The 16,797-nt window shown below is 33.8% G+C and overlaps 1 protein-coding gene across 5 annotated transcripts in view; it reads left to right on the forward strand.

The window, feature by feature from the left end:
- Nucleotides 1-15,890, forward strand: part of Rev3l (REV3 like, DNA directed polymerase zeta catalytic subunit) — a 167,395-nt gene extending 151,505 nt beyond the window's left edge. For 4 of the 5 annotated variants that reach the window (XM_078019448.1, XM_078019449.1, XM_078019450.1 and 1 more), the window contains 4 exons: nt 2,879-3,069; nt 3,661-3,907; nt 5,564-5,773; nt 14,772-15,890. In XM_078019448.1, coding sequence (XP_077875574.1) covers nt 2,879-3,069; nt 3,661-3,907; nt 5,564-5,773; nt 14,772-14,912 — 789 coding nt within the window. In that variant the 3' untranslated portion in view covers nt 14,913-15,890. Of the gene's footprint in view, nt 1-2,878; nt 3,070-3,660; nt 3,908-5,563; nt 5,774-10,928; nt 11,060-14,771 lie in introns of all 5 variants that reach the window. The other variant, XR_013424964.1, reaches the window with a different exon arrangement.
- Nucleotides 15,891-16,797: the final 907 nt, after the last annotated feature.

The following is a 16,797-nucleotide window of genomic DNA, read 5'->3' on the forward strand; positions in this document are numbered from 1 at the left end:
AATTTTTATCCCTTTCATTTCTTTCTCTTGCTTAATAGCTCTGGCTAGAATTCTAGTATTATATTACACAGGAATGGTGAGAGTGGATTTTAAAGAAAATTTTTTCGATTTTTTTAAAGAAAATGTTTTCAGTTTTTCCCTACTTACTACAGGGTTGGCTTTGGGTTTTTCACATATGACCTTTATCATGTTGAGATTGGTTCCTTCTATCCCTAGTTTCTTCAGTGTTTTTATCACTGAGTTTGGTCAAAGGCCTTCTCTGCATCTATTGAGATGACTAAGTGATTTTTTCCTTAATTCTATTTATGTTTTGTGTGTATTACGTTTATTGTTTTGTGTATATTAAATCTTCTTTACATCTCTGGAATAAAACCTACTTTTACAATCTTCTTAATATATGGTTAAATACAACTTGTGAATATCTTACTAAGTATTTATACATCTAAGTTCATCAGGGATATTGGTCTGTAATTTTCCTTCCTTGACATTTCCTTATCTGGTTTTGGTACAAAGGTGATGCTGGCTTCATATTATTGATTTGGAAGTGTTCCATCCCTTTTTATTTCATGGAGTCATTCAAGGAGTATTGGCATTAGTTGTTCCCTAAAGGTCTGGTAGAATACAGCTGAGTATCCATCTGGTCCTGGTTCTTTCTTGGAAGGTTTTATATTACTGCTTCTACCTCATTGTAGTTATTGATCCACTTAGGTTTTCTATGTCCTCTTGATTCAGTTTGGCAGATTATGCCTAGAAATGTATTCATTTCCTCAAGGTTTTCCAAATTTATTGGAATATAAGTTTTCTAAATAGTCCCTATGATCTGCTGGATTTCTGTAATATTTGTGATGATTTCTCCATTTTCATCTCAAGTTCATTACTTGTTGCATAAAGGAAATGACTATTAATTTTATTAAATTGTTCTATTTTTTTCTTTTGGTTAGTTTGGCTAAGCACTTGTCTTTTCAAAGAACCAGCTCTTTGTATCATCCATCCTTTATATTGTTTTTATTCTCAATTTCATTGATTTCAGCTCTGATCTTAATTTTTCCTTCTTTCATCTGGTTTTGGAATTCGTTGTTCTTTTCAAGGACTTTGAGATGTAACAGTATGTTGTTTATTTGGGATCTTTCTGATTTTTTTATGTAAGCACTCATAGCTATAAGCTTCCCTCCTAGAACTGCCTTCATAATGTCCCAGAAGTTTTTGTGTGTTGTATCACTATTCTCATTTGAGAGGAATTATTTAATTCCTCTCCTGATTTCTTGTATCACCCATTCATTATTCAAAAGTATATTGTTCATTCTCCCTGTGTTTATATAGTTTCTGTAGGGTTTTGTGTCATGTTGATTTCTAAATTCATTCCATTATGATTTGATAAGATGTAACGAATCATATTTTTTTGTACTACTTTGTGGAATACTTAAATAAGTTCAGTAGTGCCAATTTAGCAGTTATGAATTGTTTTAGTTTCTACTTATCTTAGAAAGTTTTGTTTCCTTTTTTATTTTGAAGTAGAGCTTTGCTGGAAATAGCAGTCATGGTTGACAATTGGTTTTTTTTTGGGGGGGGGACTTGAAACATCATTCTAAGCCCTTCTGGTATTTAGAGTTTGTACTGAGAAATCAGAAATGATTCTGAATGACTTACCTTTAAATATGACCTTATATTTTTCTCTTTAGGCTTTTAAAATTCTATCCTTGCTTTGTATTAATGCATTTTAATTATAATGTGTCATGGAGAAGGTCTTTCTTGATTTGATCTATTTGGGGTTCTGCATACCTCCTGTGTATGTATGTCCATGTCATTCTCAAAGTTTGGAAATTTTTCTGTTATTATTTGCCTGAAGAGGTTATCCATTCCATTTACCTGCATCTCACAACCCTCCTCAGTTCCAATGATTCTTAAAGTTGGTCTCTGAATGTTGTCCCAGAGTTCTTGGATACATTCTTCTTTTCCTTAATGCTGTCTGAAAATTCAAGGATGAGCACTTTGACTTCTAGCTCTGAGATTCTGTCTTCAGCTTGGTCTACGGAGACTTTCATCTGAACATTTTATTTGATTCACTGTGTATTTCAATTTCAAGGTTTCTGTTTGTGTCTTTTTGAATATTTCTATATCCTTCTTGAATTTCTCATGCATAATCCCGTACTTACTTCCTCAGTTCACTCAGTTATTTTTCTGTGTTCTCTTGGAATTCATTGATTATTTTTAGTTATTCTTTTTTTCTGGATTTTTTATCTGACACTTCATCCACTTCAGTATTTGGTATGTCAGTTGCTGGTTAACTGTGAACTTTAGGAGATGCCCTGTTACCTTGTTTTTTCATATATCTGTGTCCCTATGTTGAGGTTTTTGCATGTGTTGGAATAGATTTCTCTTCTGCTCTTATGTGCCTATGTAGAGCACAACTTCAATTGCCAAAATGTTCTAGAGTGATCTTGATTAAGACCCCTTCATAATTGTTTAGTATCCACAGAAAAGGCTGATTCTTAATTGACTGCTTGGTGATATTTAAATTTATTTTTGTCCTATCTGTAAGAAATAAAAATCTGTATATAAGATCATGTCCAGTTTCTTATACCTAGAGTTCTCTATTTAAGAAAAATTTAAATCCTCATCACATAGCCAGTTTTTCTTCTGGATATTATTCCAACATGATTTTTCTCAAACTATATTATATTCTGTTTTTAGAAATAGCAAGCTATAGAAAGTTTCCAAAATATTTTCTAATTTCTGATAATTTTGATTAACCAATCACTGTGAAGTTATTTAAGTAGATCAGTAGTTATCCCAGTGGTTTTATAATGAAATTATAACAGCAGTGATGAAGATTCTGGGGGATATTATATATTCACATGCATATCTCTTTTATTTTAAGATACTCGAGCGTTCCCTGAAGCTGCTATTTGAAACAAGAGATATAAGTCTAATTAAACAGTATGTTCAGCGACAATGTATAAAGCTTCTGGAAGGAAAGGCCAGCATACAAGATTTTATCTTTGCCAAGGAATACAGAGGAAGTTTTTCTTATAAACCTGGAGCTTGTGTGCCAGCCCTTGAACTTACAAGGTAATGATGGACACAGTATCACAGCCCCTAGTACTAGCCAGTATATTCCTGGAGGGAGTTGTCACAGGCTTAGAGTAAATGAAAAGACATCTAATCTACAGGCACAGGCACAGACAGTTGTTTCTCCACCTTACTGCATGAAGCCTCACCTATGCTCCCTTACATTTTGTAATATCTGAAGAACTTTTCTTCTGGGCTTTCCTTAGGAAACTAAATGCAGTAAATTGTGATCCAATATATTTGTTTTTCCCATGTGAAAATCACTAGGCAGTCCTTAATATTGATCTATCAAAGCATTTATATAGAATCATTCTGGAATCAAATTGTTTAGCTAAATTTTCTCTTTAATTTTTCATTGTTAGGTTTATGATAGTTTATTCTTAGAATCATATTATTTTCCAGGTAGCAGTGATGTACAAAATAAGCCCCTTTACACATCCACAGCAAAGTTCTCAAAGAAGTAGTAACTCATAATTTAAAAGTACATCTTGTAGATTTCTCTTGGTTTTATTGCTTCATTCTAATTTAATGTGCTAGACAGATACCTTATATGACAGTCTTTGAGTGTGTATTTTATTTGAATTTGAATAGGAAAATGCTCACTTATGACCGGCGCTCTGAGCCTCGAGTTGGGGAGCGAGTGCCATATGTCATTATTTATGGGACCCCTGGAGTGCCACTTATTCAGCTGGTAAGGCGCCCAGCAGAAGTCCTACAGGATCCAACTCTGAGACTGAATGCCATTTACTATATCACCAAGCAAATCCTTCCACCCCTGGCAAGAATCTTCTCACTTATTGGTATTGATGTCTTCAGCTGGTATCATGAATTACCAAGAGTAAGTTTACTAAATAGTACATGTTATAACTACTTCACTTCACATTTTCAGTAGAACTAAAGATTTTATTTATGTGCTTTAAGAGGCAAAGCAGATAGATCCTAACCTAGTAAAGATGCCATACCTTTCTGGTTTCCGAAAAGAAAAATTTTTTAAATTCTCATTAAATACATTCCTAACTTCTATCAGGTTGCCCAAATTACAGAAGTATCAAAAATTATTTCTCAAGAATTTCAGTGGTAATCATGTAATCACAAAATAATGCAGAGCAAACCAACTAATAATAAAAAACAAAAATTAATTCAAAATAGATATTAAAAGATGTATAGGATATAGTATCTAGACATAGTCCTGAATAATCCAGAAGAAAGAAATATTAAAATAGCATTACACTAAAGTAAAATATGTAGAGTGGAATCTCAGCACAAGGAGCTTTGCTTCATTCTTCTGACTTAGTTAACTCAATAGAAACATGAAGGAGTGATATGTGAGTCTGTAAGAATCTGGGACACATTTTCCTGGACAGTAGTATTTTTTTATCTGTTGGTAAGAATTCACTTCATATCTACTTGATCATTTGCTATCATCTCAGACTATGGAAGGCAGATAGTATTATATTTACTTCTTAGTAAACACTTTTAAAGGAAAGGGAAAGTATAACTTGGGAAACTGAGTTTGAATCTGTGTTTCTGAGAGTTTGTGCTGACTTACATCTATAGTGCTACACCCCTGGCCCTGAGCCAGGAAACTGATTTTTTGTTGTTGTTACAGTTTTTCATTTTATCACCAGCAAGAATGTGAAATCAATAGCATATGTAAGAATCTAATCTGATAATTTATGCAAAGTAATTTATAAGATGCCAGGAAAATATGTGAAGGGTATGATATTATTTTATTGTAAAGAGACCTCTGAAACTTTATTATTAACTTTAGTATTAACTTTAAATGAAGAATTCTTAGGTGACTTGTGTTTTATTAAATTTGAAATGCTCCAGGTTTACTTTTGCTTCAGCTTTGGTCCCTACTGCCCAACACGTTGTTTTACTCTTCCATTTTGTTTGTTTCCATGTGCAGCATGAAACAAATCCACTCTCAATTTGGATCTTTTCCATTGTCCTCTATGATCTCCAGTGCCCTGTATAATTATAATCATGTACATTTGTGTATATCACCAAAAAAAAACTGAGTGGCTGGAGACTAATTTTTTTCCCCAGTGGAAAAATATTTGATATGAAGATGTAAGCTCTACTGGGTGCAGTGGCACACGCCTATAAACCCAGTGGCTCAGGAGGCTGAAGCAGGAATATCTCAAGTTCAAATTTCAGCAACTCAGCGAGGACTTAAACAACTTAGTGAGACCCTGTCTCAAAGTAAAGTATAAAAAGGGGCTGGGGGTGTGGCTCAGTGGTTAAAAGCCCTTGAGTTCAATCCCTGGTATCAAAAAAGAAAAAAAGATGTAAGATCCATGACAGTGTGGGTTTGTTAATTTCTCTAACCTCAGTGTCCAGGATAGCACCTGGCATATGGTAGCTACTCAGCATTTGTTGAATGAATAAGTGAATAAAATAATGCCTGAGTATATCTGTAATTAGCATGAGAATAGCAGGTCTGCTGTGAAGCTAGCTCAGACTTATTTCTGAACTGATGATATTGTAGATCCAGAAAGCCACCACCTCTTCTAGAAGTGAACCTGAAGGGCGGAAAGGCACTATTTCACAATATTTCACTACTTTACATTGTCCTGTTTGTGATGACCTGACCCAGCACGGCATCTGTAGTAAATGTCGGAGCCAACCTCAGCACGTTGCCGTCATCCTCAACCAAGAAATCCGAGAGCTGGAACGCCAACAGGAGCAACTTGTAAAGGTATGGCCTTATTCACTGGACACAGAATTCCAAGCAATCTGATTCTTCTGGGAAATACCATTAACTCTTGAATTATAGTATGAGATATGAAACTGGAATAAAGAATAAATGATATACTTCTCAATCTAGTTCATATCATTAAACTAAACTATTAAAAATGAATTAGTTTGTTGGGCTGGAGTTCTGGCTCAGTGGCAGAACACTTGCCTAGCATGTGTGATGCACTGGGTTTAGTTCTGAGCACTGCATGTAAATAAATAAAATAAAGGTCCATTGACAACTAAAAAAAAATATTTTAAAAGAATGATTTAGTTTGTTTTATAATTTATTTTTGTTCTTGATGGAATAGTGTATTGTGCTTATTAAAGCCTAGAACTACAATGGCCATCTACCCAGTTTCTTTCATAATAGTATTAAAGCAATAATAAGAAAAGTTTCAGTTACTCTGTCAACACTTGCCTTTCTTATAATAATCCAGTAATCTTAGAAAATTGCTAATAAACTTGGAAAGTTTATAATTCAGAGAGTCCAGATAGAACATTTATATTAAAATAAATAATTTACATAACTGAGTTTTCCTGCCAGAGATTGTTCTAAGCACTCTTCTAGATGAATAAAACTGACACAGAGAGGTTGAGTAATTTGCATGTTACACTGCTGAGTGATTGAACTAGGATTAAGCCACAAAATGCAAAGATGAGAATTAATAAAATTTCAAATTTGGGGATTCTAACAGAAATAAACAAAAAATATCTCTTGAAAATAAAATCCAAACAAAACTTGTTTCTGTGTTTCTCTTTCCCCTCACCTCTTCACATTGCCCCCTCTCTGGGTAAAATTAAAAGTCTTTAGCTTTATTTATAAGTCTTCCTCCATTCTGACCTTTCCTGCTACTTCTGTCACCAGTTCTTGTCATTTTCCCTGTTATACTCTACCCTCTACCTCTTTTATACTGAACTTTTTTTAGATTGATGATATATCTTAATCTCTTCCACCTTCTGGCCTTTAAACACCCTTTTCCCTCTGCCAGGAATGTTTTTCTTATCCCCTGCTAATCATCAGAGAGGAATCAGTTTAAACACCTAGACCAGATAAAGCCTTCCCTACAGTAGGTTCTTGCCATAACCTCCTCTGCTTCTACTGCTTTTACACATAATTATGTATGTGTCCGTCTTCAATAACAGCAAATGAGTCAGTGGGGACAGAAGCCCTGCCTTCTCTCACTGTTGAACTAGCTGTGCCACTGTGAGATTTCAGCCCCTGTGGTGGTCTGAAAATAATTATAGAACAAATAAACAATTTTCTGCTTAATGCCTAATTAAAGAAGCAATATATCACTGCAGTTATTACCAAACAATTTTCAACCATTTTGTACTAGTTTTGTGATTCTAGTCAGTACAATTACTGAAGCCACTGGGTACTCCTAGCTTCTGTTTATTTTGTAGGCTGCTGTCCTATAGCAGCAACCCACTCAGAAAATTCCCTTGTTGGATCCTAGCGTGTTACACTAACAGAGCAGGAACTTCAGACCTCTACAGAGGTCACACTCTTTGAGTGTTCTCTTCCTGGACCTTTTTATCTTCTGCCCTCAGAGACAATCACCGAACAATTACCTTTCACTATTAGTTCTTGTTTCTTATAAAAATACAGTTTAAAGAAATGATGCTGTCATCTTTCACACTATATTAAAACTTTAGGTATTTTTTAAAAACAGTAGTTTCACACATTAATATGTAGAAATTTTCATAAATCAGAAATTATGGAATATGTAATAAGAAACAGAAACATTAACAATAGATTTTTATAATATCTTTCTCAGTTCAAGACCAACCAAGTGATCACAAATAAACAAAACTATGGAAGATCTAAACAACATCATAGGCAATCCTTATGATTATTTGTGGAACTCTGTAACTCAAAATTATACAGCACTTTTATAGAATATTTTTAAGTTGACTATATCTTAGTCTGTAAGGAAAGACTAAACAAGGGGTTGGGGGGCAGGAAAGGGAAAAGAGAGGTACATCTCTTTTTTTTTTTTTTTATTGATTGTTCAAAACATTACAGAGCTCAAGACATATCATCTTTCATACATTCGACTCAATTGGGTTTTGAACTCCCCAAATACATAATACAGAGAGGTACATCTCAATTAAAATTTTTTTAAAGACTAAATAAACTTCAAAAGTTGAAATATTAGAACTGGCATTTTTTAGGGAGCTGGGGATATAGCTCAGTTGGTAGAGTGCTTGCCTTGCATGCACAAGACCCTGAGTTCAATCCCCAGCACCATAAAAAAAAGGGGGGTGGAGAAAGAAAGAAATGGCATTTTTATCAACACAATGCTATAAAACTAGCAATTAATTATAAACTAAGAAATCAAAATGATTTCTCCACTTGAAAACTTTAACACTTCCTGTTAAACACTAGTTTTGTGATTCTAGTCAGTACAATTACTGAAGTCACTGGGTATATAATGAAAACACTACCTATCAGATTCTAGATAGCCATAGTAGATCTCAGAAAAATTACCACCTTTAAACATTTTTAATAAGTCATGAAAATAAATGCATTAAGCATCTAAAGATTTTGAGGGGGAAAATAAGGCCAAAGGATAATAGAAAGAATGAATCTATAAAAATTAAAGGAAATATTTTTTAATGTGTGCCTTCTTCTGAGCTAAAACATATATGTCCAGGTTGTGTTATTTAAAGTTTTAAGTATAAGCCTGAATCAAGCTATAATGCTCAGGATTTAAATCAACCAGTAAAGGGTCTTGAAACTAAACATTTGAGTTAAATTTAGTAGAGTAATTCTATCCTAGATTATTTATCAGACAAACACAGAAAGTTCTTAAATATTTATCAGTTTATGCCGGCACCTTAGTGTAGCCATAGTACATACAACTATAGTATAGAAATTCTATATGAGGGAATAGACTTGAGTTTTTTGGCAGAGATCTAATACAGTGAAAGGCTTCCTAGAAGAATAGCCTACTCAGTCTCCATAGAGCATACTAACATGTTTCTAAGAAGTTGGTTTACATTAATAACAACTTAATATCACATACACCAACCAGCATATTCAGAAAAATGTGCTCATCAGTTGACTAGAAAATAATGGGTCAAGAAACAAAAATTCATTGCTCTGTGAGTCATCGCTAATTAGAACCCCTTTAATAAATATCAGAGAATTCATTATAGCATATTTAAATTTTCTCTCCTAAAACACATTCTAAAAGATTTGCTGCAATTTAAATTCCCCTGTTTTTTGAAATGGGGTCTTGGTATGTATTCCAGCTGGCCTTGAACTCCTCAGTCCAAGGCATTTATTCTCTTACCTTAGCCTCCCAAGGAGTTAGGACTACAGATGTATACCACCCGCCAGCTTAGGTTTCCTTTTTTTTTTTTTTTTTTTCTTTTTAATTATTTGAATATATTTTATTTTCTTGACCCTTAAGAGTTCCCACTAGTATTCTTTTTCCTTTTTGGTATTTTTCACATTTTATAATCTTTTTAACAGCATACGTAACTTGAGACTTTAAATATTATAAAATCTGATCATCATATAAAACATGATAATGCTTCTTTTTTAAAAAGGTTGCACCATGATATATTTTTTCCTTAAAATTGTATATCAGAATGACAAAAAGCCTAGAAAAATATGACTTTTTAGGTTTCCCTGCCCAGAGATTCTAATTCATTGTTATGGAGTGAGGCTCAGTCATTAGTTAATATTTTTAAGTTCTTTTAAGTTCATTGTTAGCCAGGGCTAACAACTACTGGTCTAGACTACTTTAAAATTCACATGATTTGACTTTTTCATATTAGTGTCTCCTGAAATAAGAAAATGGATAAAAGACAAGTCTGTACAATTTGGGGGGTGTTTATACTTCACTTAAGAAACATTCTTTGGTAGTTGAGTAGTATATTGTGTGGATTTTTCTTAATTAACACATAATGTACATATTTATGTAGTACAGTATAATCAACACATGGATACAATGTGTGATGATGAAATCAGCCTTTCTTTATGTTGGGAACTTTCAAACACCTCTCCTCTAGCTACTATGAGATACACGGTAACTTGTTCATCACTCTAATGTGTTAAAGAACTGATTCCTCCTCTAACTATAATTTGATACCTGTTATGCAACCTCTTTGTCCCCCTCCCCTTCCTATCCTCTCATGACCACTATTCTACTTTTTGCTTCTATGCGATCAGCATTTTTAGCTTCTCCATGCTAATGAAAATACGCAGTATTTGTCTTTCTGTGCCTGGTTTATTTTGCTTAACATGATGTTCTCCTATCCCATCCACATTGCTGCAAATGACAGGATTTCCTTTTTATGGCTGAATAATATTCCATGTACATATACATTTTCTTTTTCCATTCATCTGTTAATGAGCACCTCAGTTGATTCTATATCTTGGCTATTGTAAATAGTGCTATAATAAACGTGGTAGTAGATGTCTCTTTGCTATAGTGATTTCATGTCCTTTGGATATATACCCAGTTATGGAATTGCTGGGTCATAAGACAGTTTTATTTTCTAGTTTTTTAAGGAACCTCCATACTACTTTCCATTGTGGCTATATTAATTTACATTCCCACCCAGAGTATATGAGAGCTCCCCTTTCTCTGCTTCCTCTCCAGGATTCATTATTTTTTTGTTTTTAATAATAGCCATTGTAATTGGGGAAAGAAATATTTCACTGTGGTTTTGATTTGCATTTCCTTGATGGTTAATAATGTTAATCTTTTTTTTCATATGCCTGTTGGCCATTTGTATGTCTTCATTTGAGAAATGTCTATTTAGGTCTGTTGCCTGTCTTTTAATCAGGTTATTTGTGGGTTTTGCTCTTAAGTTTTGGAGTTCCTTCTGTATTCTGGATCTCAATTCCTTGTCAGATAGTTTGCTAATATTTTCTCCCATTCTACTGATTGTCTCTTCATTCTGTTGATTGTTTCCTTTGCTGTACAGAAGCTTCTTAGTTTGATATAATCGCATTTGTCTATTATTGCTTTTGTTGCCCATGCTTTTGAAGTATTATCCCCCCCCAAAAAATGCCCATACTGATGTCTTTGAAGTGTTTTCTTCTAGTAGTTTCCTAGTTTCAGGTCTGACATTTAGGTCTTTGATCCATTTTTGAGGTGATTTTTGTATATGGTGAGACATGAGTCATTCTGCATATGGATATCCAGTTTTCCCAGCACCATTTATTGAAGAGACTATCAATTCTCCAATGTATGTTCTTGGCACCTTTGTTGAAAATCAGTCGGCTGTAAGTACATAGATTTATTTCTGGATTCTCTATTCTGTCCCATTGGTCTGTGTGTCAGTTTTTATGCCCGTACCATGCTTTTTTGGTTACTTTACCTTTGTATTCAAGCATTGTGATGCCTCCAGTTTTTTCTTTTTGCTCAGGATTGCTTTAGCTATTTGGGGTCTTTCGTGGTTCTATGTGATTTTTAGGAGTGTTTTTTCAATTTCTGTGAAAAATATCATTGGTATTGGGGGGGGGGCTATATTGAATATGTAGATTGCTTTAGGTAGTTAAAATGGGCATTTTAACCAATTCTTCCAGCACATGAATATGAGATTTTTTTTTCATTTGTTTTGTCATCTTTAATTTCCAGTGTTTTATAATTTTTATTATAGAGATCTTTCACTTCTTTAAATTTATTGAAGAGTGGAAGTGTTTGTATTTTGGTTTTATTTTTGTAGCTATTGTGAATACAATTACCATCTTGATTTCCAAGTTTATTATTGGTATGTAGAAATGCTGTGGATTTTTTTTTAATCCTGCATCTTTACTGAATTTATTTATCAGTTCTAACAGTTTTTTCATGGAGTCTTTAGATTTGTTTGTATTTAAGATCATGCCATCTACCAAAAGGGACATCTTTCCAATTTCCAGTGCCCTTATCTCATTCCCTAATTGCTCTACGATAAACAGTATTATGTTGAATAAGAATGGTGAAAGTGGACATCCTTGTCTTGTTCCATATCTTAGAAGAAATGCTTTCAGCTTTTTTCCCCCTTGCCTTAAGTTTTGATATGTTGTGTTTTTATTTTTAAGAAACTTTTTACTTTCACTTTTGATTTCTTAATTGACCCATAAGTTTTTTCAGGAATATGTTATTTAATTTCCATGTATTTCTAAAGTTCTTCTTGATTTATAGTTTTATTCTATTGTGATCAGAAAAGATACATGATTTTGGTTTTTCAATTTGTCAAGATTTACTTTGTGGCCTGACATGTGATCAGTCCTGGACAATGTTCAGTGTGCCAATGAGATAAATATATTCTTTAGCTCTTGGATGAAATGTTCTTTAAATGTCTGTTAGATGCATTTGGTCTATATAGTATAGTTTAAGTACAATTTTTCTTTTTTTGGTCCATTGATGAAAATTGGGTACTAAAGTCTGCAACTATTATTATATTAGAGTCTATGCCTTTGTATACTCCAGTATTGGTTACATATATATTTGTAATTGTTATACCTGTTTGATTGCTTTAATAATGACTTTCATTGCCTCTTTTTATAGGTTTTTGTTTAATATCTGTTTAATCTGATAAGTATAATTACTTATGGTCATTCTTTGTTCCCATTGGTATGAATTATCTTTTTCCATCCCTTCACTTTCAGTCTGTGCATCTTTATCAGTGAAGTGAATTTCTTTTAGGCAACATATAGTTGAGTCTTGTTTTTTATCCAGTAAGTCTATATCTTTTAATTGGAGCATTCAATTTATTTACATTCAAGGCTATTATTGATAGGTAAGAACTTACTTACATTTTGTTTATTGTTTTTGGGTTGTTCTGTATATTCTTTATTCCTTTCTTCCTCTCATTGTCTTTGTGGTTTGGTGGTTTTATCTACTGAGGATATTATTTTCTCTCTTTTCTGTTTTACTAGTGAGCTCTGTAGTTTTATGTATTTACGCTATCTTTTCACTTCTAGATGTAGGACTTCCTTAAGTACTTCTTGTTAGGTTGGTCTGGTGGTAATGAATTCTCTCAGCTTTTATTTGTCTGAGAAAGACTTCATTTCTGAAGGATAGCTTTGCTGGGTCTAGTATTCTCAGTTGGAAAAGTTTTTTCTTTCAGGACTTGGAACATACCATCCCATTCTCTTCTGGTATGTAAAGTTCCTACTGAGAAATCTACTTAGTCTAATCAGGATGTGTGACTCCATCCTTTTTGCTGCTCTTATATTTTCTGTTTCTAAGTTTGGATGATTCGTCTATAGTATGCCTTGGGGAGGACCCTTTTGGGTTAAATCTATTTGTGGACTTTTGAACTTCCTGGATCTCTATGCTCCCAAGATTTAGGAAGTTTTGAGCTTTTATGTCTTTATTAAATAGTGTTTGAATGCCTTTTTCCATCTCTTGTCTTGCAGTACTTAAAATGCAAATATTTGTTTGCTTAATTGTGTTCCATAAGTTTCCTAGGCTTCCTCCACCTTTCCCTCCTCCTCCTTTCCCAATCCCACTCCTCCTCATCCCCCTGACTGACTTATTTCATAAGATCCATCTTCAAGTTAAGAAATTCTTCTGCTTGCTCTTGTTTGTTTTTGAAGCTCTTGATTGTATTTTTTTTTTTCTTAATTTCAGTTCAGCTCCAAGATTTATTTCTGTTTGGTCCTTTTATGTGATCTCTTTCCCTAGTAAATATCTCTTTCACATCATTTACTGATTTTATAATTTCATTGAATTATCTGTTTTCTCTTGCAATCTGCTGAGTTTTCTTTTCCTTTTCAGGCATTTTGTAGATTTACTGCTGTTCTTTGGGGTCTATTAGTGGAGAACTGTTGTGTTCTTTTGGAGGTGTTTTATTAGCTTGCTTTTTCATACTTCTTTTGTCCCTATCTTGATATTTATATATCTGGTGAAACTCTGCTAATTTTGTATAGTGGTTTAATAGTGAAAGACTTTCTCCTGGAGGTGCACCCTAGGATGTAGGCTCAGTCCAATAGGTTAGGTTGACTTTGCTTCTGAATGGGTATGGTATTTGTAGTCTCCATATAGCTTTCTTAGCCATAATCAGTATTAGTAATGCCTGAAAGTATCTCAGGAGCCTAGGCTGTAGGGGTTTTTGAGTCTGATCCACGTGTAGGCATGCAGCTCTCCTAGGCCAGGCAGATTTGGTGATGGTTCCAGGCTCTGTAGTCTGTGGGCAAGTGTGAGTCACCCAGATATTTCCCTGAGGCAGACAGGACCATACCTCTAACTTAAGTGGAGTGCACAGAGCTGCAGGAACTGGCCACCCAAATCTTTCCACAGCTGGAAACATGTGGGTCTGATCTTAAGATTGCCCTGTGCAGCAGCAATTTGGATGAGAAGGGCCTAAGTGAACTGGATTTCTTCAGTAGTGTGAACTCCCTAGAAACTCTCTAAACTAGGTTAGAAGCCTACAGGAACTGTGGGCACCTCCTTTTTATGTTTTCTCCATGTTGGGAAAGTCCATACTGTTCTCTATGAGGGAGATGGGGTAGTAAATGAAAGGTTCTTTGTTCCCTTCTTTATATAAGCCATCTTGAGTCTCCATGTTTTTCTGCATCTCTGCCACATGCCCACCATACTCTACTGTTTGCAGTCCAACACTCTGTTGAACAGTTTTTTTGTTCTTTGTGAGAGGGAAGGGGCACCAGCTACCTCTAGTCAGCCATCTTGCTGGATATTGCCAATCTACATGTTTTTTAATATAATAGAATTATATTAAATGAAACATGATCTCAGGAATTAAATGAATTCATAAGAGAATTTTGTGTTCTGTTTTTTATGAAATAATAACCTGTAGAAATGTCTCACCCATAGGGTAGGCTGGGCTTCTGAGAGAGAAAAACTAATAAGTTTTCTGTAATGTATTACATGTTTTACATTTGCTAGTAATCTGTGGTGGGTCAGAAAGGAGGGATTATAAAAATTTGGTATTTACAAATATACATAGAAATTTCCCTATTGTTTTATGTATTTCTCTTATGTTTTCAGATATGCAAGAACTGTACAAGTTCCTTTGACCGACATATCCCATGTGTTTCTCTGAACTGCCCAGTACTTTTCAAACTCTCCCGAGTAAATAGAGAATTATCCAAGGCACCATATCTTCGGCAATTACTAGACCAGTTTTAAATTGTCAGTATCACAGAATTCCAGGTGCTATTCTGTTCAGTGTTTACCACTATACTGTTGTGCATGGTGCTTTCTCAACTTCCATCAAGTCAAGGATGTTCATTTTCTGTTATCTGAAGACTATGAAGACTTTTATGCTTACTGAATTAAAAATTACGTGTTGATCTCTAAATAGCTCACTTCTTACAATGTACAAATTCCTCATTCTTTCACCTTTTTAACATTGTTTTATAATGCAGGTATTGGATTTGCTCCAGTATGTGTACCATCTTATAAAGCATTTGAGTAGATCATGTTTACTTCCCTGTGGAAGGAACACTGAAAGCCTCTCAAAGAAAAACCATTTGTGTGTTTTCCTTGAACTGTCTGTATCAAGACGTGTTAGAGATATCCATTCACTTTATAATTTTGACTGCAAAATATTTTGTAAATACACTTTTTTACTTTTCAAACAACTGAGTAAAATAATGTGCAATGAATTTTATACAAATGATTTTGAAGTTGTTTGGTATATTTCCTCTAGGTTTTGCTTGACTCAGAGTAGGTTTGTTATTTTGATCAGACTGTGCAAACAATAGTACCATGTGTAGCATTTTGAAACATCATTTTCTAAAAACCGCTGTCTTGCTTTAGCTATTAATGGGGCATTGTGAGGAACTGTGCAAAGACATTTTTGTTACAAACCTGTGGGCCTGTTGCAATACTTTAAAAATAAAAAATTTTATTCCATTTTTGCTTGTTTTGTATAGACATTTCTATTGCTTCTAAATATGCTTAAAATATTTTCTTTTCTTATGTACTGTACAGTTAATCTTATTTGCCACCATCTTGAACACAAAATGTGTATTTAGAATATTTGTAATAACTGTATAAAATGAAAAAGGAATTATGTGGTCAGTGCATTGTTTTTTTAAACTGGAAATCATTGTTTTAAGAGTTAATAATGGAAACCATATTAAAATTGAATAAAATATGAAATATGGAAGTGTGGTTTTTATCTTGCTATAAATGAAATTATCTGTCACATATATTACCCTATGCTTTCCTGAATTTTAATGAGGTAAATGAAACTCATTCTTTTTTTTTTTTGCTAGACATGTAATTTTTTGTTGTTGTTCTTTTTAGTTATACATGAAGTAGAATCTATTTTGATTACATAAGCATAGACACTATCTTTCATAGATCCTGATTAAACAGTCTAGGAAAAATTTAGCACTTGCCCTTTTAGAAAAGCATGTACTGGTTGGTAGATCTTCAGGGTTTACTTCATTTGGACACAATGATTTAATTTTGAGGCCAGAACTTTGCTGATGGAAAGCAAAAACTACATTATTAACTTTTTAAGAGTTTTAATGCCAATTTCTAACATATGCCAGTTTTTTTCCAATAGGAAAAAAAAGTTCTTAACATACGTTGCTCATTTGCTTACTCATCAGAAATGCAATGTGTATGTCCAATGTCTGGTATGATTTCGTTTTCTGAGAATTCCATGGTAAGTATGAAATCAAAGAGATACAAATCATGCTTTTAAACATGTGTCTCTCAAAACCTGTTAAAACATTAATAAATCCTCATTTCTGAGGATCTTTGTTGTTTTTGTATGGGAAATTGAGCACAGTCCTTAGAATTATGGTTTTCATAACTCGTGTGTAGGTGGACACTTATAAAGCTTTCTCTACTTGTTAATTCTGTACTGTCAGAACTTCCACTTACACCATCTCTTTCTCATCTTGGGAACAATTGCACCTGGCTCCAGAACTGTATTTTACACTAACATATTGTAGCTGTATAGTCTTAATCTTTCTATTTTCTCCCCTTTTTTCCCCTTCATTTCATAACAGCTGAACTATAAGAATATTTATTTACGACCCTTGAAAAGTTTTTT

Source organism: Ictidomys tridecemlineatus, chromosome 8, assembly GCF_052094955.1.
Source record: "Ictidomys tridecemlineatus isolate mIctTri1 chromosome 8, mIctTri1.hap1, whole genome shotgun sequence".
In the NCBI taxonomy this organism is placed as follows: domain Eukaryota; kingdom Metazoa; phylum Chordata; class Mammalia; order Rodentia; family Sciuridae; genus Ictidomys; species Ictidomys tridecemlineatus.